General features: G+C 34.2%; 2 protein-coding genes across 4 annotated transcripts; both read right to left on the bottom strand.

The window, feature by feature from the left end:
• Window positions 1–7,285: 7,285 nt before the first annotated feature.
• On the bottom strand, window positions 7,286–11,959 carry LOC107925447 (protein NLP2). Of its 3 annotated transcripts, none has more exons than XM_016856135.2 (5): window positions 11,669–11,959; window positions 10,234–11,099; window positions 9,899–9,946; window positions 8,787–9,807; window positions 7,286–8,376 (listed from the first exon to the last, which is right to left on the bottom strand). In XM_016856135.2, the coding sequence occupies exons 2-5, from the start codon at window positions 11,071–11,073 to the stop codon at window positions 7,490–7,492; spliced, it is 2,796 nt and encodes a 931-aa protein (XP_016711624.2). In that variant the 5' UTR covers window positions 11,074–11,099; window positions 11,669–11,959; the 3' UTR covers window positions 7,286–7,489. The 3 variants fall into 3 exon arrangements, with proteins under 3 accessions (XP_016711624.2, XP_016711623.2, XP_040968709.1); XM_016856134.2 differs by having other exon boundaries at window positions 10,234–11,228; window positions 11,669–11,957; XM_041112775.1 differs by having other exon boundaries at window positions 10,234–11,280; window positions 11,669–11,908.
• A 12,617-nt stretch (window positions 11,960–24,576) lies between these two features.
• LOC107925397 (zinc finger protein ZAT3) lies at window positions 24,577–25,574 on the bottom strand. The gene has a single exon (XM_041093298.1). The coding sequence runs from the start codon at window positions 25,572–25,574 to the stop codon at window positions 24,660–24,662; it is 915 nt and encodes a 304-aa protein (XP_040949232.1). The 3' UTR covers window positions 24,577–24,659.
• Window positions 25,575–25,576: the final 2 nt, after the last annotated feature.

Raw genomic sequence — 25,576 nt, 5'->3', positions numbered from 1 at the left:
CCTAGCTCAGATGCCATGAAAGATTTCAAGAGAGCTTTGAATAAAATTGTACTCCTCTTATTAACTAAAGAATTGAACTTAAATAGAGAAAAAAAGTCCTAATCCTAATTGGGAAAATAGTTCCCTTATTCTAATAAACTACTAAAACATAAAAAGAAAATAGTTCCCTTATTCTAGTAAACTACTAAAAGATAAAATAAAAATATTTCTAGAATATGAATAAAACTTATCTACCAAATAAGATTTATCTACCTAAATAAATTTAAAATATATACATATTTCAACAAAGGGACTTCGAGAATCTGAGAATGAAAGACTCAGAAACCATCAAGCAATATGCTGACAGAATTATGGCCACTGTTAACAACATAAGACTACTTGGGGATGAGTTTAGTGACCACAAAGTAGTTGAGAAAGTCATAACAACCTTACTAGAGAAGTATGAATAAAAAATCTCCTCTTTGGAAGACTCAAGGGACTTATCAACCATTCCCTTAACAGAGTTGATAAATGCTCTATATGCTCAAGAGCAAAGAAGAGCAAACAGAATGGAGAAGCATTCTGAAGGAGCTTTTCAAGCCAGAAGCAGAGAAAGCTCAGGCTCGAGCTCAAATTTCAAAGGAAAGAAGCCTTGGACAGAGAAGAAAGACAAATGAAAGAAAGAAACTACAAAGAAGAAGTTTCCACCTTGTGCTCATTGTAAGAAAACCACACACCTTGAAAAATACTGCTGGTACAGGCCTAAAATTCAGTGTAGAAGCTGCAAACAGCTTGGACACATTGAAAAAGTGTGTAAAAACAAGCCAAAAGCACAACCACACCATTAGAATCAAGATTAGACTGTTGATGATGTTAAAGCACAGGAAGAGCATGTCTTCACAGCTTCTTGCTTTGCAAGCTCGAGCAAGGTTAGTAAGATGTGGTTGATTGATAGTGGATGTACTCATCACATGGCTTCAAATAGAATCATGTTCAAGGAATTAGACACCACCTCTGTGTCCAAGGTCAGAATAAGGAATGGTGAGCTCATAGTGGCCAAAGGTAAAGGCAAGGCTGTGATTGGCACAAAATCAGGTAACAAAACCATTTCTGAGGTTCTTTATGTACCTGATATTGACCAAAATTTGCTGAGTGTTGGTCAGCTACTGGAGAAGGGCTATTCTCTCATTTTTTAAGGCAAAGCTTGTGTGATCAAAGATGCTGGTGATCAAGTGTTAGCAACAGTAGCCATGAATGATCGAAGCTTCATTTTAGATGTGAATCAGCTAGAACCAAAAACACATGTGGCTTAGGTTGATGAGTCAAGTTTGTGGCACAGAAGGCTGGGCCATGTGAACTACAAGTCACTTGGCCTGTTGCACAAAATGAGCCTGGTAGATGACATATCCTGGATCGAACCAAAGAAGGATGTATGTGAGATTTGTCAACTTGGCAAGCAGACCAGAATGCATTTTCTTGTCAACAAAGCTTGGAGAGCTCAAGAGAGGCCTCAGCTAGTGTATACAGACATTTGTGGACCTATGAAAACCACCTCTCTGAATGGCAACAGGTACTTTGCACTGTTTATTGATGATTGCATTAGATTCTGCCGGGTAAGCTTTCTGAAGCAAAAGTCAGATGTTGCTGACTTCTTTTGTAAATTTAAGGCATTGGCTGAAAACCAAGCCAGCCACAAGCTAAAATGCTTAAGGTCAGATAATGGAACCGAGTATGTGTCTCAAAGGTTCCAAAAGATATGTGATGATGCTGGAATCCAACACCAATTGACAACCATCTACACACCACAGCAAAATAGTGTCTGTGAGAGGAAGAATATGACAGTTCTTGACATGGCCAGGTGCCTTCTGTTTGAGGCTAAAATGCCTAACAATTTTTGGGCTGAGGCTTACACATCTGTTTACTTGCTGAACAGACTGTCAACTAATGCAGTAAGGGGTAAAACACCCTTTGAAGCCTGGTTTGAACAAAAACCAACTGTCTCACACTTGAAGGTGTTTGGTTGTTTGTACTATGCACTGGTTCCAGCAGAGAAAATGGCTAAACTTGAAAAAAAGGTCCATGTCAGGGGTGTTTGTAGGCTACAGTAGTGTGAAAAAGGGTTATAGGATCTTTGATTCGACTAAGAAGATCATAGTAAGCAAGGATGTAAAGTTTAATGAAGAAGGGCACTAGAAATGGGATGGAACTAATGCAAGCCTGCTTGAGGAAGATCAGAATAGTCTTGACCTGCAGCCTGCAGAGATTGAAGCTGAAGCTGAAGATGATCATGATGATGCACCTATTCGAGGCACTAGAACACTGGAAGACATCTATGAAAGGTGTGCCATGACTATAGTTGAGCCATCCTGCTATGCTGAAGCTGCAAAAGAAAGCTGCTGGCAAGAGGCTATGAAAGCTGAATTGAGAATGATTCAAAAGAGTGACATTTGGGAGCTAGTCAATAGGCCAGGAAATAGAAAGGTTATTGGTGTCAAATAGATGTTCAGGACTAAGAACAATGCAGATGGGTCCTTGAACAAGCACAAGGTCAGGTTGGTTGTGAAGGGCTACAGTCAGCAGCAAGGGGTTAATTTCTTTGAAACCTTTGCACCTGTTGTAAGATTGGACACCATAAGGCTGCTATTTACTCTGGCAGCTCAGAAACAGTGGAAAGTACACCAATTAATGTAAAATTAACATTTCTGAATGGATTTCTCAAAGAAGAAATCTCCATTGAGTAGCCTGAAGGATTTGAGGTTTCTGGTGAAGAACACAAGGTCTACAAGTTTAAGAAGGCATTGTATGGCCTAAAACAGGCTCCAAGAGCTTGGTATGATAGAATCGATGCCTACTTGTCAAGGCTCGGGTTCACAAAGAGCATAAGTGAGCCTACTCTTTATGTCAAGAAGGCTGGAGAGGAGATTTTGCTGATTGTGTCATTGTATGTTGATGACTTGCTAGTTACTGGTAGCAAAGGTGAGCTAATTGAAGACTTCAAGAAGCAAATGCAAGACATTTTTTGAGATGATAGATCTTGGTTTGATGACATACTTCCTTGGCATGGAGGTAAACCAGAAAGAACAAGGCATTTTCATAAGCCAGCAAGCATTTGCACTGAAAGTTCTAAGCAAATTTAGCATGTCAAAGTGCAAGCCTGCTAGCACTTCTGTTGCACTAGGAGAGAAACTGTCAAGCACAAGTGAGCATGATCGAGTTCATGAAAAGGGGTACAGAAGTTTGGTTGGTTGTCTGCTCTACTTGATAGCAACAAGGCCACATATCCTGTATGTTGTTAGCCTACTCTTGAGGTTCATGCACTGCTGCAATGTTGCACATTTTAAAGTAGAAAAAAGGGTCCTAAGATATGTTAAAGGGACTTTGAATTTTGGTGTGAAGTTTGAAAGAACAAAGAAGTTGAAACTTGTTGGTTATTCGGATAGTGACTGGGTTGGTTCAGTTGATGACATGAAGAGCACATCAGACTACTTCTTTAGGCTAGGCTCAAGTGTTTTTAGTTGGAGTTCAAAGAAGCAACAAACAGTAGCTCAATCCACTATAGAAGCTGAATACATTGCAGCTGCTACTGCTGTTAATCAAGTCATTTGGCTTAGAAAGCTATTGGATGACTTGAATGCTAGTCAGATAGAAGCAACTGAGATTAAGGTTGACAACCAGTCTGCTGTTGCCATTGCTAAGAACCCTGTGTTCCATGGCAAAACAAAGCATTTCAAGATCAAATATCACTTTGTGAGGGAAGCAGAATTGGCTAAGGAAATTTGCTTGGTACATTGTTGTTCGAGGGATCAGCTTACTGATGTTCTGACCAAGCCATTGACTGTTGCAAGGTTTGAATGTTTAAGGAAGGATATAGGAGTTAGCTGCTTAGTAGCCAAGGAGGAGTGTTCAAAGGTGGCAACTACAGCAGCAACATGCATGCTACCATGCAATCATGCACGAGCATGCAAGTGACCAAGCAATCCAGCAGCAGCATGGAAATGTCCATGGTGTAATTCGGTTAAAGAGCCTTTTTTATAATATTTGACTTTTGTTGGTTTAGTTGTAATCTTTTTATGTAATGTTCAGCTAGAATTTAATCATGTTCTTAGCTGATTTAGCAGTCATTTAGGATGTCATTATGCTGATTTAACAGCTTATTTACTTGCACAAGCAAGCTTTGTTTTTTACCAATGTAATCCATCTACTTATGTATCATGTATTTTTACTTATTCAAGTAATGAGAGTTGCCTATTGTTCTCTCAATTTGTTCATACGATTTGCTTCAGTTTTTTGATCTTTCAAACACAAACTTCTTTGCTTTGTTTTGTTTTGTTAATCTCTTTGATTAAAACTTAACAATTTTAAATAAGAAATCGTATATCAGCATAAGCCAATTCAAGTTGCCAATTTACCTTTATTCTTTCGACAAAGATATTGCTCCAAAATTTATCTTTATTGAATAGCTTGCATTTCCTTGTTCCTTGCTCAAACATTTTGAGAAATGTGACGGATTAGAGCAATGCTGGCTTGAATCTTCGATTGAGTTGATGGTCTCTTGCATCGCCCCTTTCATCTTTGAGAATAGCTGCACCCCCATAGTAACCCCTCCTTTCTAACTTGAAGGTTAATTTCCATCTATATTCAGTGTCATCCTTAGCCTCTAACCTTCACATTGAAGGACATTGAGCTGTCAATCTCCCATGTTTATGCTTATTATTAATCTCAAAGTTTACATTCATAATTGAGAAGACCAACTGTTAATCAGGTGTTCAGTTTGGATTTTTCGAAGATAATCGCATTTCTAGCTTTTCATATACCCCAAGGTGTGCAAGTAAAGTTTGTATAAAACTCTTTGTAGCCAACGGAATATCCTATCTTTTACTAAGTCAAGATTGACATTAAGACATAAAACTTCAAAACCAAACAGCTCTTACAACGTTGCATTGCACGAAAAACATGATCTAAGGACTCGTCATCATCATTGCAAAGTGGACAATAACTTTCCACTGGAATCGATCTTTTCCGAAGCTCATCCTTCATAGGGAGGTAGTTAAGAAATCTTCCGCAAAAATGTAATGAGCTTAAACAGCTTAAGCTTCCATAAAACCTTCCCCTTCTTTCCCATCTCACTACCGGTAATCCTATCATTGAAATTATGATCCCATAGTGCGTAATGTGCAGGCTTAATAGAAAATAATCTGTTGTGATCAAACTTCCTTACCATTTTGTTTTATCGAAGGAGAAGAAGGATATGTTAGATATGTCTTGCCAATAATCATTCCCCAAAGTACTTCTGATGGATCTTTCGTCTCTGCCTTACCATCTTTCGTTAAGAAATTTCGAAGAGAGCTCTGTGTGGCTGTCGTGTCAGTTGCCCTTGTGAATGTGGCATTATTTCTCGTTCCCACCTCGAAGTTCGAGTCGCCCCATAACTGTATTTCTTTTCCTAAATTACAAAGTACAAACATCCCTGAGTAGGAAGGTTTTGTTTCCACGGTTGTAATATATCTATTCCTGCAATATTTTGCCTTTAGAGTCTTAACTGTAAATGCGTAGCAGAGTTTCGTTAATCAACTTTTTATGTCAATACTCTATTTACGCTCTTGTATGGGTCTACGCAATTTCTCCCAACTACATAAGTGAAGTTTCTTTTCACTAACCTTATGACCCCACCAAAAGGCCCTCAACATCTGATCATCTTATTGTAGATATAAGAGGGGCTTTAAAACAAGAGAGCTAGTTTATTCTAGATTTTATCAAGGATGCCTTGGAAAAAAGCTTTCTTGTTACTAATATCCCCAAATACTTACCTGGCTTGTCAATTCTCTTCACAACTAAAATCATCTTCTTTTATTTTGTTTGGTGGATTGGCTCAGAAAAAGTTCCAATTTCTCAAAGGTAATAATTTGTCCTGATAAATTACAGAATTTTGTGAGGATAGCTTTAACATGCCTGAACATTAGCTTTGAAGAATAGAAGGCAATCGTCAAGAAATAAAAGCTGATTGACGAGAATAGCCACTCGTCCAATCTTAATACCAGCAACAGTGTCATTGTCTTCCGCTTCCATAAAAAAGCGGCCAGAGGGATAGAATGTTTTCTTGCAAAGAACAAATAGATAGGATCACCCTACTTGAGACCTCTAAGAGGGGTAAACTGTTTAGTGAGGCTGACATTAAGTAGAACCTAATAAGAAACCGTAGTTATGCATTGTTAAATGATTCTGGTCCATAGATAGTTGAATCCCAATGTCTCTAGCACTGCCTGAATGAATTTCCTACTTACCCTATCATTAGCCTCGCTCATGTTAATTGAGAACTACTCCAGCCACTAGATACTGTCAGAAATCATTTTACCTTTAACGAAAGCGTTCTGGAAGGGAGAGACAAGCTCCATAATATCTTTAGTCTATCGACCAACACCTTGAAAATAATTTTATAAGCCACATTGCGGAGTCTAATAAGGTGAAAGTCTGTAGCTCTAGATTGGATATCCCTTTAGTATAAGAGCAATGGTAGTTTTGTTAAGCTCTCGTAGAAAGAACCCATTGGATGGAAAAGATAAGGTAGCCCCAGTCGTCAGTGGACCCACAATATTCTAGTAAGTTTGATAGAATAAGCTAGGTTTGCCATCAATCCACCTATTTGGAAAATTGCTTCTCTTATTTTGCTCTTTGAAAATGGCTTATCAAGCTCTCGAAGATGATGAAAGTTTAAGTGTTATAATATGCTTTTGATATTTTGGATGTCACCCGTGTCTTGTTGATAGAATATACTCTTGAAATGGTCCAAGAAGATTGTTTCATGGTTTGTGGTTCCTCAACCCATACATTATCAATGTTCTTTAAACACTATACTCTATTGCGTGAAAAAAATTAGTATTCCTAGACTTCTGCATCCAATGAAGTTTTTCGTATTCCTCCAAAATGTTCAGCTCATTTCTTATCTTCCTTTTGACTATGTCAACTTGAGCCTCGATTAAGAGCATTTCTAAGGCTTTCCTCCGTTGCATATTTCCAAATACCTCTTTATTCCACCTCAAGAGGAAAGTTTTCTATCAATGAAAACATTGGTGATCCCACCGGCCTCAAAATGATATGGTCTTCTTTGGAGTGGAAGGCTAACTTTAGTGGAAACAAGTACCGTACCATGGTCTAAACAGTGCAGAGGAAGATTGCAAACTGAAATACTCTCTATTTCAAAGAAAATTAGCATTCGCAAAAGCACTGTAACCTCTCCTAAACTTGATCCTTGATCCGACCCCATCTATTATTTGAAGTGCATTGAACCACACTTGAACGAAGCAGAACATTTTCACTACAACAAATGATATCAATTATGCATTCACAATCCTCAGCCAAGTTATTGACCTTCCACCCAATTTGCTTTTATTGCATGGTGTCTTATATAACTCATGATGTATTATTATTTGTTACAAATAATATAGGAAATAAAAATCATATGATCCTAAACAAACTGCTACGACCATCAAATATATCCAAAAGGGAACTGATGTTATAATGGGGCACTGCTACCAAATGAACTTCCTAGATTCGGATGAGAAGCTTGATGGAGGGAGATTTTGATTGTGTGGCTTTGAGATGATTTGTATATATCTCTACACTCCTCAAGGTCAGCATCACACGTCAAAAGCACCCACTCGTTATCATCGTCCAAGTACTTGAGACACATTCTGCTGACATATTCGATTTTGAATCGCTTTGCAATCTCTTGTTGCACATCTCTAAAACCCCAACTCGGTTGCAAGCTGAACCTTATTTTAACTTCACCAAATGTTGCTTTTACTCTGAAGGCACCCCCGGTTCGTAGATTCTGGCCACCAGTTTTCGGCCCTGGTTGTGTCTCCAAAGGTGGAAGCTCACCCAATGTTTTATGGCTTTGGGATCTTGCTAGCAGCTTAGGCTCCTCTTGATTCAACGAGTGCAATTCAGCATCACTACGAGCTCTCTTTAGTGCTCCACCAGGGTCTTCCACTATCAACCCATCTGAACTACATAATGCACTGATACTCGTACTATGCTGTTTCACTCCCATGGAACAACAGGTACTTGAACCAGAGCTCCGGCTGCATGAAGAAGATGGAGACTTCAGAGCAGCAGCTCCTTGGCTGAACATGCAGTTCTCAAGTTGAGGTTCAGATGGCTTTGAATGCCCACTGATCTTCAAAGACGAAGAAGGGCCATTACCAGAAAGGTTTGGTGAGCTAAGTTCCGGGAAGCTTGAGTAAAACGACCCTATTTGAATGGCACCCTTAGCACCTTGGACTGAATCAATCACAAGTTGGAGTTTCCTTAAAGAGTGGCCTACCTTCTTAATTTTCCGAGAAGGCCATCGAGTGATCCCATGGTGCCTGCATATCCTTTTCAAAGTAGTAGGGCACACTGCAATAGAATGAATTCTGTTAAGCTCTCTTTGAGACAAAATGGAACAAACTGCTAATGTATGGATGACAACAGCATTTGCGAATATCAATCCAAAATAAGGTACAGTGACAGAAATGTGGCGGTAAGAATGCAAAGGCAGAAACCGGGCTGAAAACATCATAGAAGGCAAGATGCCTTCCATTGTTCTATGGACACCGTATCTTGAAAATTAACTTTTCATTGTATCAATAAGAACTAGGGTGTCTTAAGTTATATAACACCTTATATATGTATATATACTAGGCTAAATCGATCTCCATCTACAAGAGATGCATTGCTGCATTTATGTGGTAACATTACTTGAGCTATATGATTATTTGAATGAGTAATAACGTGAAGCTTGTAATTCTAATTAAGTATTTCCCTACCACCGATACTCTTGGCAGCATCTTTAAGACTCCCTGCAAAGTATTGTCGAAGAACCTCCAAGCTGATTGTCTTCTCCATCTTGGTTCGTCTCTTCTCACCTGCTCTTTTACTGGGTAAAATGCCACGCCCACCAGAAGAACTGGAGTCACCCCCACCTCCCTCAACACTAGCATTGCTTTCAGCGTTTTGATGAAGCTGCTGAAAATCCGAAAGTACCTCCTTATCATGTAACTCTAATTGAGTGTCTTCCCAATGAGTTGTCACCTTAAACTCTTCTTTTGGTTCTTCCTTTTGATATTCCCACGAGACAGAAACACCTTTACCCTTCTGTTGAGCCTCCATCATGTGGGCAATCCACGATGACTCTTCCGGAGAGTTCTCTTTTGCAGAAGAAACCGTAAATTGAGTTTCTTCATTGTCTGATCTAACGTCCGATGCAACTACAACTTCCTTAACAGGCAGGATCACTTCTTCCTCCAGCATCTTGTCCACAACTACATGCAAGCTCTGGCAAGCCTGCTGCATAAAACTGCTCAATGAGTTCAGCATCTGCTTTTGTGCTTCACTGTCATGGCAATCTTTTGGTAAGAACAACTCCAAAACAAATTCAACCAATCCAGTAAAAATGCTTTGTAGTGGAATAGCTACAGCACCACGTAATCCAAACATCCTAGCATGGTGAGAGAGAGGATAATTTGTCTTGCTGAAGGCTGTTATGTCAGTTGCAAAGCATTGTTTGTTTGTCGTGAATGCTCTACCAACTACACCTTGGCCTCTGAACATGTGGTGCTCCGAGCATGCCTCAAGGAATTCTGAAAATTCTTCATCAGCTACGAAGCAAGCAGCATCCACGGTGGAGACACAATGATAAAAGTTCTCATAAGAATGTCGGCATCCACTTTTACCTTGATTCAGGCATGGAGCCCATGTCAGAGCCAAAGGCAGTTTATATGTCTTGCAAACAGATCTTAGAACCTCGGCTATCTCAGGCAATGCAGCTTGATACAACTCGTTACAAGCCTGTGCATTAGACAACTTCCTTCGGTCTCAGAAACGAATGATAAAATTTTGAACCATCAAAAACTACGGTTTTAAGATACCATTCATTTACCTCAACATTAGGAGGAGTGAAGTTGGGAGAGCTCCTTAGATCAACAGCCTGCATGTGGATATGAATTATTTAGACCCCAATAAACTGATTCATGGCAACTGGCACTTCTGAAAGGTTTTTTTTTTTCCCTTAATCTATTTAATTTTCTTTTTTAAAATGAAAAGTCAAATCCTAAAGATACAATACGAGTTTAGACTTTATCGACAACTTTTATCAATAAAAAGCAGAACAAGTCCTAAAACTATATATACAGTTAGTTATTACAGTGTTAACTGATTAAACTATGACAGTTTCAGATGATAAATAAAGAAGAACAAGAAAAAAGAATAGTAGACCTCAAGAGCTTTGCAGACGTGCTCAAGTTCGGGACGATAATTGCTCTTTTGAATAGTTGTGACAATCTCAACAACACCCAAACATGTTCCGTTTGCTCGCTCGAAAACAGGAAGAGCAAGAGATCCTCCAACATTGTACTTCTCTGCAAAGCTAATACGTGGATATTCCTCACTTCTGAAGAAACGAACATCGGGTGTCCACTCAGGCAACTTCTCCAAGAATACACGGCCAGGCAACCCCACTGATTCCTTTGTATCCTCCTCGGCCGGGAAGTTATAGGATTTAGAAACATCTCTAAAGATTTCGAGACTCTTGCAATTCGTATTGAGAGAGTATGGCTGGCCTTCAGTAGTAAGAACATGTTTGCCTTCTCTGTTTACAGGCACCCAGATTTGAATAAGGAGGTCCCTATCTTTTGTAGATTCCTTCAAATATCCAATAGCCTGCATTAGTCTCTCTTTCACGGATAAAGAAGAACCGGATTCTGCGCTTGGTCCTATCCACCATCTACTGCCCAACTCAGTGCCTTGAACTATAAAAGTTCCAGGTTGTAACAATGATGAAGCATTCCCGACAGCTGACCCGTCACGAGGGGGAGAAACTGATCTTTCGGTCTCCCCTTGATGCATTTGATGTAAGTTTGCATTAGAAGGAACAGTAATAGACTGATTGAGATCATTAGACGTAGAAGGAGCAGGCTGCATAAAGTTGAAATCATCATTAGTCTCTAACCAGCACCCTTCAAACAAGAGTTCATCCATAAGGTCCAAATCCATGGCAGCATCCACAAAGGTAGAATTGGGCGAAAAGTCACTGGGAACAGCACCATCGCCTTCCATGTCGACAAATTAGCTTGTAACAGAGCCTATATATTAGATTGGAATTGTAAACATGATCATCATCATGAGCCGAAACACAAAAGCACAGTAAAGATGAAAAATAAAAACAGGAATTTCCAGGAAAGGTTCCTTCTGCCAGAATCCAGAATCCCAATCTGTCCGAGGCGCAGAAACATCGTCAAGAAAAAGTTAGTTTTGAATCATGAACTGCAATCAGAAATGCATTTCAGAAGGAAGAAACCTTCCATAGTTGTTCATTCACAGTTAAAATATAAAAACGGACAATAGTACTGCTATAAAATATAGACCTCAATTGTACTTGCAGGTTTTAGTTGACTTAAAACAAATTAATCCACAAGTCAAACCATCAGCTTCCCCATACAATAATCAAACCCATCGTCCTTAGAATTTGTACTATCAATCATTTCTAAACGCCCCCTCAAACATAAACACCATGAATCCCATTTCTTAAAACCCTTAGTTTCATACAAATTCCCAAACCTTACTGTTAAAAAAACAAAAGAAAAAACAAAAGCAAAAACCCTCACACATACATAAAAACAAACATACAACGAAAGAAAAGAAAGGGACTCACTTTACAAAGAATCTTTGAGAAAAATAAACCCAGTTTGGTACATTGGGTTTCGTTGTCTGTGTACTATAGAGTTTGAGTGAAGCAACCTAATAAATCTAAACAAAGATGTGTTTCTGTTCAATGAAACTTCCTTCTGTTTTCCTTCTTACAACACCCAATCACATAAAAAGGCATTAAAAAGTAAAAGAGAAAACAAAAACAAAAGCGAATATATATATATTAATACAAGCCAATTTGCAACACAGTGATCAGTTTTGGTTGGACTCTGTGGCGGTGTTATTATAAAAACTACTCTCGGAGTCATACGCGTGAACAGTATTCTCTATATGGAAAACATAAGACCCCACTTCAACAACCAATCAGATTTTGTTTACCACAATGGGTAAAAATGGATAGTAAAAACTAAAACATAAAATCTGGGTGTTTTTTCTCTTTAATTTTGGGGTTATGTTGCTTGTTCTTTAGCCTGCTCAGATTCCCTGCATTTCATCTATATATTTAATGTGTGTTTGTACTATTTTGCTTTTAAATCTAATAAGTGGACTCATTTTTTTTTTAATAATTAAAAACAAAGTAGGTTATGCGAAAGAGATTCTTGACCATACCCTCTTTAATTGAACTTCATTCAGTTGACTCAACGTTCTCGGACAGCCACATATGTAACTAAATTTCATTAATGTATGCTACTTATTTTATAAAATAGATTACAAATTTTTATTTACTTGTACAAATTTTAATTTCCCAATTTTTTTTTCATTTGAAATTTAACTCCAAATAATAGATTTTATTTGTAAGATGATAAAAAAATTTCAAAATAATAATTATATTAAACTACTATAATCACTTGGTTAAATTTTTTCTTTATTTTATTTTTATAATACTAAAATTAAATTAATCTATTTAATTAATTAGATTCAATTTTTATAATAGAGTAACTTGTTATGTACTTTCAACCAGCATAAGCTCTAGCGTAGATTTTTTATTTTCTTTTATAGTTGAGTTGAGTTAGATATTATACACTATAATCTATAATTTGTTTTGTTTTTATATTATTTATATATATACTTTTTTCAACATTTATAATATATAATATATTTAAAGACACGAGTTTAGAATTTTTTTTGAACAGACCAACATAACCATTTTTATTCATTATACTAATGAATTAGACATTTAGATATGTTTTTCTTTTATAAGTTTTATCATTTTTATTAAATGAATTTATATACAAACAAATAACTTATATTTTTATTGAATTATTTTATATTTCAATTATTTTGTTTCCATTAACCAAAAAATAAAAAATATTTTATTACATTATTCTTAAATAATAAATTTTAATTATTTATAAAATAGGTAACTTTATATTTCATATATAAAAATTTATAAATAATATATCTCTATAATCTAATCTACTATATTATAATTATATTATGAACTATTATGAATTATTATAGTGAATTTATTCAATATTAAAAAAATAAATAGTGAAGAGTTTAATTTTTTAATATTTCAATTTTTTTATAGTTTAAACAAGAGCTTTAATAATGATTAGGATTTTTTTTATTAGCGCTATTTGTGAATGATCAAAATAATTGATATATTTTATTTATGTTTATTATTTATTATTTTGAATAATATTATTTTATATTAATTATATGAAGTAAAATTATATTCTACTTTGAATATGGTAAAAATATTTTAATTATTATTTAAAAGTTTTACTATTATAATATTTAAAATGCTAAATAAGTTAATATATTTTAATTATGTTTAACTATTTGAGTAATGGATTTTATTTTGCACTAATTATATAGATTAAAAACACATTATTTAAGAAGTAATTATAAATTTGACGTATAAAATCATATGATTATTTTATAGTAAAGCCAAGAAATAAAATTATTATTTAATGAATTATATAGACATAATAAAATCACATGCAACGCATGTAGCTTTAGAAACTAATATATTCTAAAATATGAATTTCATTATAATATTTCAATTATTAAAATAGTTTAATTGTACTTTACAGTAAATCCAAGAAATAAAACTATTATTTAATGAAATAGATGAACATAGTAAAATTACTTGTAATGCATATGACATTAAAAATTAGTATATATAAAAAGACAAATTTTGAGAAAATTTTAAATTTGTACTAGAAAACCCTTTATTTGTTATTATATTACTAAATTGAAATTAAAAAATAATTAATCAATATATTATTTAACCATTAATGAAAATGATAGCATATTAAGATAAAATTAATTAACCTGGTTTTATCTTTTAAAAGTTTTACCAAAAAAATATATCATAAATTATGTTCATATATTATTAATTAATAAAATTATTAGATGTATAAAATTATTTAATATAATTAAATAAATTTAAATAATAAAAATTCTAAAATTTTCTCTAAAAAGTATCATATAGACAACTATAAATTTTATTATTCTAAACAAGCAGTATATGAATATATATTTTTCTTTAAAAAAAGGGAAGAGTTTATTGCTCTGTGAACTTTTTTTTAGTTGGGCTAAAATGGCTAAAATGCAAAAGAAATGAAGAAGACATAAAACATATTTATGTATTTATGTATTCTTTTAGAAAAAAAATCTATACACTATCATATTTAGGAGTGAATAATCTAAAATACTGAAAATTTTAAAAAAAAATTACGAGATTAGACCGATTTTATAAAAACATTTTCAACTGGAAGCGTTTTCCTTGCGTTTCATTTTTTTTAGGGTTAAAGTTTTGTTTTTTAAAGTAAAGTTAGGGTATGGTTTTGTGGATTTTAGGATTTAGGCTTTCGTAGGTTTTTTTATATTTTTTAAATTTAAAGTTTAGGGTTTTTTATATATTTTTTAAGTTTTTTATATATATATTTTTTATAATTCTTTGATATGTAAAGTTAATAATTATTTAATTCGATGTTTAGAAGCATCGTATTTACACCCATCGTATATTTGAATTATTCGAATTGCAAAATTCAATTCGATTCAAAATCGAAACTTGAACTACTTTGTTTGATTAAATCTTAGTTTTTAATTTTTTTCAAGTTTTTTTAAAATGCAACTAAGTTTTGATAGTTATTTACAGTGCATTATTTTCGAACATTCAGATAGGTTCAGTGCATTATTTTTTCCAATGCATTATTTTTGAACATTGAGATCGGTTCAAAAAATATATCTTGGAAATCCCGGGATATTTCATGGTTGAGTAGGGAAAAGTTTGGAGTTGAAATTCCTAGAGGGAAACGTTCCATGTAAGATGTGATACAACATCAAGAACAAGGTGAACTTCCACATTGTTAAATCTCGATCTGACAAGTTCAAGGCGAAGTGTGCAATGCGAGACATCAGATGTGCATGGAAAATCATGGCTTCTGTTAAGAAGAAGATGGGGATATGGACCATAAAGAAATACACAGCTCCGCATATACGTGTTGTAACGAGTACTGCATCAAAACTATTTGGTATTTAAAGAGTTGAATTGCTAATTTTAACGTACTCGTGTTGTTGCAAGTATTTCATGGGATTATCCAAAATTAGATTCAGAGATGATCTCAAATATAATACTACCTATAATCAAAGTGAGTCCTAAGGTTTTTGTCTCGATTTTAATTGAAAATATCTATAGCCAGTTTGATTACACGTCGTCCTATCATAAGGCGTGGATCGCAAAGCAAAAGCCGTTGGAGAATATGCATAATGGGTGGGATGCGTCGTACAATGATTTATGGCAATTGTGTCAAGTACTGGAGAGGTACGTTCCAGGTTGCGTAACCAATCTAAGAATGATGCCTACGTACTACAATAACTGATTGTTCCATGGATGTTGAGTGTTCTATTGTTTCTTCTAGACTTTCAAACAATAATGACAAGCATTCCAATACTGTAAGCCATTGGTAAAAATCAATGGTACCTTTATGTATGGGAGATATACCCATCGATTGTTGTTGGTTATGGCATAGAACGACAATCAGAAAATCCTAATGATTGCCTTTACAATAATGCCGGGAGAGTTAATAGACAATTGGGATTTCTTCTTTTCTAGGTTGGGGAGACATGTTTGCCCCAACCTGATATATGTGTCATTTCCGACAAGGGACATGGCATACTGGCCACAATTGAACGATAGGGAAGCCTTTAAGACCACACACACCGTAGGTATTATCTAAGGCATGTTACAGTGAACTACCATGGACAATACAATTATGCAAAGTGATCAACATGGGTATGTATTCACCACCATTTCAATTGTTTGATATTTAACCGGTTAGCAGATGTTGAGTATTATGGATTAACTATTCACTTTCTCGATAGGGTACGAGCTCGTTAATTAACAGTGTCGAGGCGGGGTACCTCTCTAATATGTCATTCGATCACTAGACACAATTGTACAATGGAGGTCTACGTTATGGGCACATGACGATAAATCTGGTAGAATACATCAATTCCGTATTGAAAAGAGCATGCCATTTGCCAATAACCTCGGTTGTCAATGAAACATATTTCTGTTTGGCTGAAGTTTTTCCAAAGTGAGCGAAGAAATAGGTTGGACAAATGCAGGGAGGTTGCATCTGCAGCAATAATGTATTGAGAGAAATTAGGAAGGCTATAGCACGAGCAAACTGTATGTATCCAATGTGTCACTCGTGCAAAGACCTATTGTTTCGGGTTATGGAGTTCAATAGACCAGACCAAGGTATTAACGAGAGAGCATATCGTGTAGACCTGAAACAACGAACTTACAACTGTGGGAGATTTGACGCAATTCGTTTTCCATGCACTTATGCAATTACAGCATGTAACAATCAATGTTTGGATCACATGAACTTTATGGATGAAGTGTACAAACTAGAACACATGTATAACATGTGGAGAAACGTATTAGCATCGATCCTAGAGGAATATATGTGGACGTTTGTATCGAGTGCTCCATTCGAGTTTTTACTCTATAGATTATTGTGTCGCAAATTAAAAGGTCGGCCGACATCGACTTGGATACACAACAACATGGACATTCAGGAGAAGTCAAACCAACCGAGCTTATACAGATGGTATAAGAACCCATGGCATACAATGTCGTCATGTCTACATCGACAGAATGATATTAGGACAACACCTCATTAACATATTTATTAATTTTTTAATTCATACTCAAATTTTGATGTAACTTGTAAACACCAGATTTTATTATACCATACAAAAAAAATACAACTTTATTCTATTGTTCTAGTGCATGCTTGATTTAATAATATGAAATGACAATGACAACCAATTTTGATCCAAAAATAATGTTTATTTAAAACATAAGGATGTACAACATCGATACAATAAAAAACATTTCATATTTATTTAAAAATTTACGTCACAAGTACAAAAATAAAATAAATCAATCCAATCTTCGGTCAAAATGTGTACCACATCGGTGTGGTCGACGGTTGTGAGTCAAATTCCTTCTTGGTTCAACCTCTAGTACAGTTTTAGAAGCTATCTTAAATGGATAAGATTTCGTGACTTATCGGGCATTAGGAGACCCCCGATAATCATAAGGATGTTAGTCCTAGCACGTTGTTCTCTTTAGACTTTAATCGAATCCTCATTGAGCACATTGGAATTTCTTTTTAACCAATTCATATCTATCCAAGCTCCATAAATCGTTTTTGGAACCCTCACCAAAAGTTGCTTGTATACATCTCTCTAATCAACTGCGTGAACTCGAGCTGTAACTACATCTCCTCCAGAGTGATAGTACACTCGCTGTATAGAAGATGAAATGTGTGTGTCTCGAGTCTCCACCTTTCCACCAACAAGCTTGCAAGTGTGGGGTCCAATTTACACCCCCGACCGATAAGGGCCACGTGCAAAAATCTAGCATTTCACTAGTAGAGTTCGATTAAGGGTGATGGAGGAGCGGGTAGATTACAAATATACGTATTCAAAATTCGATCTTCCGCCTATATATAAAAAAACATATAAAATATTAAATTCCAATATAACAAGAAAATAGTTAAATTAAATTACATTAAATATAATAAAAAATTATTACCATTTGCAATTGATCGACAGAAATGTGCTTGCCATCCAAAAGGATTAGAGATTGTGCTACTGTTAATTTCAAAAAACACGAAATAAATTGTAATAAAAAAATATTTTACGAAAATCTTAAGACAATTTTAATAAAAAAAAGAGTTGAGAGAGAAATAAATTTTGAATGATAAATTAAGAGGGAATAGAGAATTTTGATAGAGATTTGAGAATGTAAGTGAGAGTTGAGATTGAATTGAAGAAAAAAATGAAATGGGGAAATTTATATAGAAAAATAAAATAGTCTTTAGAGGGGAGCCGTTAGTCCCAATGACTAATTAAATAGTCGTTGGGGTGAGTGACAGTTTAGGGAAATGCTTCTAGTTGGAAGCGTTTTCTTGCAAATACGCTAAAAACGCTTCTAACTAGAAGCGTTTTTTTTGTAAATTAGTTAAAAACGTTTTCAGTTGAAAACATTTTCATTAAATTGGCCTAATCTTGTAAGTTTTCAAAAAAATGACATAATTTAATTTTTTAAAATTTTGGGTATTTTTAAGTTATTCACTCCATATTTAGAGTATTCAAACATATTAGTAACTTATTATATCTATTTATTTATTAGCATCTCGTTAGATAATTTAGGAATAAATATTAGTATATTATTAATTATTATGTGATAACAAAAAGTAATTTAACCAAATATGTAGTACATTTTTAAGTTTCTTTCAAATAAATATGACAAAAATTATTAATATAAAATAATAATTAAAACGATTTTATTAATGACATTTTTATTATCAACTTAAAATTATAGGCATATTTCAATAAAAAATTATTAATATAAAATTAAAATAAAGGGGAATGATCCACTTACACAATGTAAAAATTAAAGTAATTCTACATATTTCTATAATTATTTATATGATTAGTATTTTAACAATCCAACTGTTACTTTTCATGGCCTATTCATGTAGATCATTCATGCCAAATTTGATGTAAATTTAAAACTTCTAACTATTTGTTTTATTTTTAAAAAATTCAACTGTTGAATATTTATTAATATATAGAGTATTTTAGATCGATATGATAGGGATATCAAATCGGTTCGAAATTTTACATGAATGACAAGTACAATTATATTGATAAATTCAACGATTGTATCGTTAAAATATTAATCATATAAATAGTTATGGAAGTGTGTAAAACTACTTTAGTTTTTACATTGTGTAAGTGGGCCCCTCCCCTAAATTAAATATAATTATTGTTGATAAATGTACAACAAAGAGTAGAACAAGGAAGAGGATGTGGTGATGTTGAGGAGGTTGGTTCACCTTGAGAGGTAGAGATCTAGAAAAGACAAGAGGACAAGAAGAAAGTTGGGGAGAAGGTTAAGGAGGATTAATGCTCAAGAATTGCTTAAGGGCTCCAAAAGATCATTTTTCCCATTGTTTGAGAGGGTATCTATAGGAGAGATCCTCTTGTCTGTTAGTATGACATGGTAGGTCATTGCAAAGATGTTTCTATTAGGGAGTACGTGAAGGACATGCACATTAGGGCCCATTTTGTTATGGCAATACAAGGTTGTTATGCTCAAGTGGGATACAATGGTTTTTAAGGGTGTGTGAACATTGTGTTCACACTTAAAAAGCGGGTGCCTGTCAAAGATACTTACCAAGTGAGTGGACTATCTATAGAAGTTCAAGGTCCATGTCTCCTAGAAAGGAGTAGGTAGCTTAGGTCCCTTGCTAAATCAAGGGTCAGAGGAAGAGAAGAAGTTCGAGAAGGTTGGCCTCCAAGGCATCGAAGTGGGAGAGGTCAGTTAATGTAGAGTCAAAGAGCTATTTCGCATATAGTTTTTCATTTGACATATGTCCAAGTCTAAAAGGAGGTATAACAATAGTCTCCTCTCCTCCCCAAAAGTCGAAAGATGGGTTACAAAATGGCTTGCCTTGACACACCAAATATTATAAATTAGGTTACAAAATAGCTTGCCTTGACACACCAAATTTTATAAATTGAGAGAAAGGTGTGTGATTCGGAAGGTACAGTAGCGGGTAGTTCATTACGTTGCAGAAAATGAAAAGTTGCTTAAGTGTTTCTAGAATATTTGTCATAAATGTAGGATTGAATCAATTGCGCCTAGGGAGTAGAGGCAATGATGAGCAACAGTTGAAGGGTGATGTATGGTTAATTGCTGTTACTAATGTTTCTATTATCAATTTTCAATATAAAACTACTAGATAGATCATAGTTTCAATAGCAAATTCTTTAAATTCTTCAAAGGATACTTTAAATTCTTTCTCTAGTAGTTGACCAACACTTATTAAATTTTGATCAATTTTAGGTACATAAAAAATATTTACTATGTTTTTGTACCTTAAATTGTTGTAATTGCAATATTTCTTGTCCCTTTTGCATAAATATAACCACAATTTCCTATTTTAACTTAATGGCTTTAGAAGGCTTCAAATTCATCAAGAGAGTTTTGTCAAAAGTCATATGATTTGTGCAACCACTAGTAACCAACTAGCTCTTCTGAAGAACTTTTAGTTGAAAAATACATTGTGACAAACATTTATTCTTCCCCGTCTTGATCAACTACATGGGCTTCTTTGTGCTTCTATAGGTTGATTTGCAAACACATGTTCATGTCCAAATTGATTGCGTTTGCTACATTTTGCATCCAGTGTCTTCCAACATTCATATGGTGGATGACTTATTTTACCGCAATGCTAACAAGGTGGGTAGTTTTTCTTTGAACTTCTACCTTGCTAGGAGTTTGGTCGTTTGCAGACTTTTCAGCAAATGTCACCGAAGTCTTTCTATCATTTTTTTCTTTTTGTGCTTTCCTACCTCCTCGTGCTTGATTAGCAACAACTCTATCAAAGTAATTTTAAATAAATCTTTTGTGTTTTTAGAGGCGGTTGTTGAAGTTTCATATATTTCAAGCACTGTTACAAGATCTTTTTTCAACCATTTTGGAATCTAAAAAATGAGTGCCAAGCAACTGTACTTTGTTGGCAATGCCAAGTAATTTGTATAAGTATTGTTTAATTGTCTTAAACAATTTTATCCTCTACAACTCAAATTCCTTTATGCTCCGTTTGGGAACATAAATTAGAAAATTTGCATTTAGATTTCAATTATTATGTAAATGGTAAGAATAAAATGCATATATTATGTATAAATTTATTGAGATTAAATCTAACAAATATAAGAAATGTATAAAAACATGGATTTGTTTAATCCAAAAATATTTTAAGGATTGCAACTTCATTATTAAATAGGCTTCTAGCAAATCCATGAATTTGAAAAATGATCATGATTGTTATATTACTAAATAGTTTACTATTCAATTTACACCATTTTTTAAATCCTAATTCCGAAACATTACCTTATTAAATTCAACACATGCATGCATTGTATCCCTTCATTTGAGTTAGTCCTACACTTGTTTGGATAATTTGAGAAACATAATTATCGTGAAACTTGTTGAAACAATAGCAAACAAGTTGCTTTTGCCTTGGACTTCTTGCCTTTTTTTTTTCTTATGGCTTTTGATTCGGACCAACTAGGATAAGTTTTCTTTTTATTTTTTATAATGGAGGATTTTTATATTCCTTTTCCATGACCTATGAAAGATCTAAAGCCTCAAAGTAAGTCCCTACTGTTATTGTTTAAAGTTGATAATTCTTATCTTTGAATACATAAAATATTTGGAAAAAAAATAGTACTTTTAGTCTCAATTATGCTCACAAATCATTAAGAAAAATAGCTCTGATGCCAATTAATTTTTTTTAAAAAAAGTAAGAAAATAATAAAGTAAAAGAATGAAAATTATAGTATTTAAAAGTCACTCTACAATGCTAACTAATACACAAGTGAGTTTCAATTATTCAACTATCAACTCTTTAAGATAGCTAACTTACAATAAAAAATAGATAGTTATGATACTATAAATTAGTAAATATGATCTTGAAGATCCAAAAGTTGGACGAATAATTCCCTTTAAAATAGGGATATTTTATGATTATAAATCTTGATACTAGTGTGATAATATAAGGCAAAGTTTTATTTATTGCACATGTATTATAATAGCTAGACATAAAAAAAATAGTTAGTACAATCAGGGGTGAAGTCAGGAAATTTTTTTAAGAGGATCGAAATTAAATCGTAATTATTATGATAGTAAAAATATAATTTTTAAAGGATTAAATCAAAATTTTATCATTTTAGGGGGCAAAGTACAAATTTATATTTATTAATTTAAAATTTTAAAAGTTAAAAATAAAAAAATTTCTATTTTAGGGGGACTGGGACCCCTACGAGCATCCCTAGATTCAACCCTGAGTACAATTTTTAATTTGAAACTAGAAAAATAAGCAAAAAACTCTTATAAAAAAAAGTAGAATTTTTTCTTGATTTTTTCAAAACAAGTCATATAAGTAGCTAAAAATTATCAAATAAAATAAATTTATTACTAATTCATATACTAAAATACAATGAATAAATAATACTAGTAACAAAATTAGCATCAAAGCTTGATAAAATTTTTAGTGTCAAAATAGAAATCATAATAAAGCGGACATGGAAACTGATAAGTAGAGTTAATAATATGACATGTCTCTTAATTATTAAAATATAATATAATGTAAGTCAAAAGATTATTTCAAATGAGGTCTTATTTTTAACCTTACCCATAAAGATATAAAAGAAAAATACTAATTCAATAGTTACAACAAAGATACGTGCAGAAATTGATAAATGGAGACATTTACAGAGTTTTTTTGGACAGATTTGAAATAGTTAGGAAGTTAAAGAGAATAGAATGTGCAACGAGCGAAGGGGCCATTGTTTTTATGCAGAAAATGGTTGAAAAGCTCGGCAAAATGGCTCTTACGTTCTGGGGAAGCCATGACATGACCTCTCCCTCTCTCGGGTTGCCGCATCCAAGCAATAATGCTTTGCTTCAATTTAATACTAATTATTCATTAATTAACAACATTTATTTACGATCATGATTCAGATGTGGAATCCCACTGAGTCATAATTTAGAGAAAGTAAAAGGGTTCCTTAAATCTGATTGCTTGAGCAAAGACAGGCAGACCCATGTTTGCTCTCCAGGAAACAGTACAAGTTTACCTAATAATTCTCAAATCTCTAAACTTAATTATGATAATTAAATCAATGTTTTAGCACATCCCATTGATGACTTCAGCTCTGCTACCCTAAAATATTCCAACCCTTTTTATTTTATTAACTCAACCCCCATTGATGACTTCAGCTGCTACTCATTATTTATTGTTCCTGTTTTTTTAACCTTTCTTTGTAACATGGTTGCTCCTTTGTTTATTTACATAAAAGCAACACAAATCACACTTTTATATATTATTCCTTACTTGCTTTCAAAATATTTCTGTTTTAAAATCCAAATTAAAATTCTATTATTGTATATGGTTTAAATGGTGGATGTGTTGAGGTTGGCTAACCCTAACCACATCTTTCCTCCATTTTTCTTCTTCTTGAGCTTAGCCATTGGTTTTCATGTCTGACATCAAGCATCTTGTCAGGTTTTGAATTTTGCATTTCAATTAAAAGTGGGGGTCATTTTATATATGCTTCTAATTGAGCTTCTCTTTTTTTTTTTCTTTCAAAAGTTTCTCATTTTCTTTTAGTTGATTTCTTCCCACTTTTAATTAATAATTTCTTTTTTTTAGAAAAAGGGGGTTATCAGCTATCAACTCGAAGTGATTGATGTTAATCTAATCACTAATTAAGAGCTAGAAATTAAACTTATCGAAAATGACCAAAACCAAGTAAACTTACTTTATTCTCATGTGGACACCGCTTTTATTCACCTTATATCTTAATATCTGAAAAAGAAAATTAATCTATTCTTTTCTCTTTTGTTCCTTATATATATATATATATATTTGTAGTAGTGGAACGTTCAAAAAAATATGCAGGTTTTAACCCATTTATGAATGATGATTAAATTTGTATTTGATGATATTTGAGAAGAAAGATAATTGATATTAAAAGTGGAAAGGAGTTAGTGAAAAAATATGAAAAAGGTTGTGGTTAGGAAATGGACAAATGAATCAATTAATTTAAGATTGGATAAAGCAATATTTGTTTGTGATGTATTCTTCTCTTATACAATAGGAGAGTCTGAGTTAGTGATTACGTGACGAATGGGCCGTTCATTAGTCAACTCTATCCTTTTTTGTTGAAGGGAGAAAAAAAAATGAAAAAATAAAATTGTTGCTGACGATGAAAGGGAAAGGGATTCACAGTGGATATCCCCCTCCCCCCCCCCCCAAAAAAACATTTTTTATTGTTATTATAGTTTGAAAATGGAGATTCTTCTGCTTTGATAATCAATATAAGTTTTGATGGAGATGAAACCCAAGGTTTTGGTTTTATATATATTTATTATCCTTGACGAATGATTTTCATATTTGGCGATATGGGGAGATGATGGTGGATACCTACCAATTTACTGTCAAACAGGATGACGATGACATGCAGTAGTAGTGGTTTGATACATGAAAGCGCTTAGATAGATACCTGGAACATTATTATTATATGTTGGATTTAGAAATCTCGAATCAGCCAAGAATAGTTGACTTTTGCTTCAGCTAAACTCCACTTATTAATAACAGATATATCAATGGTGGCAAGGTGTTTAAATGGAAACCCAGAAATTACATGGTAGAAGAAACAAACATTTGTTCTTCCTCACCATGTTTACAGTGTGTCAACTTTAGATATCACGTTCATGAACTGTTGGATGAATTAAAGATCAAAAACAAATAAAAATTTGGAAATGTTATTTAAACATAGTACTAAGTTGGGTTTAGTGTTTAAATAAAAAGGAAATCGGTGTCAAATATATGAGTATACAGAATAATTCTAATCCTAGGTTACAAGTCACATACAACTTTAGTTCTTCAGAGACTTAACCTCAAATCCAAAGCTAAGCCTGAGGGATATGAATCATTTTGAAGAGCAGCTGGTGGTAAATTCAGATCCAATCCACAATCTTCCTTTGCTGTCAAAAGGTTGAGTGATGATGCCTCATCATCCCTTTTCTCCCAACGATACCTTTTATGCCCACCTAAGGCTTGACCACTAGACAACAACTTCCAACAAATGCTGCACTTGTGACCCAACACCATCATCATCTTATCCTCATCAAAGCTATGATCCTTGACATCGTAGCCCTCGCTTCTTGTTATCGCGAAACAACCCTTGACATTCTTGTGGCTAGCCCACTGACCCCCTAATGCTTGGTGTGACGCGAGACCTTTCTTGCAACTCGAGCATTCGAAACGGATATTTGCACCCAAATGTTGTGAAAAAGCTTCGGTTTCTTGAACCTCGGGTCGATAACTTGTACCACATTCGCTCTCACTAGCGGTGGAACCATTTGCCAGCATCAATAAGGAGGCTGCAATTTCATGATCGTCCTCAGTCATCAAGGTCTCCACATTACTTGCGGCTTTAACAGGGCGGCAATAATTAGGAGGGGGGTTAATTCCACGCCACTGTCGCTCAGGGTGACATCGCATGTGTCCGAAAAGTGCTTTCCATGACCAGAACTTCTTGCCACATTCAGTGCAAGGACGTGTAATCTTTGGTGCAGCAGGGTCAGGTTTTTTGGCATATTTAGGCCTGGAAACGGTGGTGCTAGAACAAGTCGGGAATTGACCAACGTCGACCTTTACTACTTTTGTACGTTTCTTGCGGGGTTTTGGATCATAATTCACAGTATTGCTTGAAGAAGAAGGCAAGTCCAGGACGTTATGTTGGGTAACAGAAGAAAGGAATCGAAACCCATGATCAGAATCAATGTTTTCGTTCATTT

Source organism: Gossypium hirsutum, chromosome A01 (assembly GCF_007990345.1).
Source record: "Gossypium hirsutum isolate 1008001.06 chromosome A01, Gossypium_hirsutum_v2.1, whole genome shotgun sequence".
NCBI classification, from domain to species: domain Eukaryota; kingdom Viridiplantae; phylum Streptophyta; class Magnoliopsida; order Malvales; family Malvaceae; genus Gossypium; species Gossypium hirsutum.
This window is presented reverse-complemented; position numbering and strand designations above follow the sequence as displayed.

Bases quoted from the DNA above. Each gene is read 5' to 3' on its own strand.
- LOC107925397 (XM_041093298.1), bottom strand. From the start codon at position 25,574: ATGAACGAAAACATTGATTCTGATCATGGGTTTCGATTCCTTTCTTCT.
- LOC107925447 (XM_016856135.2), bottom strand. From the start codon at position 11,073: ATGGAAGGCGATGGTGCTGTTCCCAGTGACTTTTCGCCCAATTCTACC. The intron at 9,947-10,233 runs GTCTACTATTCT...ATCCACATGCAG, and splicing joins ACGTCTGCAAAGCTCTTGAG to GCTGTTGATCTAAGGAGCTC. The intron at 8,377-8,786 runs GTAGGGAAATAC...ATTCTATTGCAG, and splicing joins TGCTGCCAAGAGTATCGGTG to TGTGCCCTACTACTTTGAAA.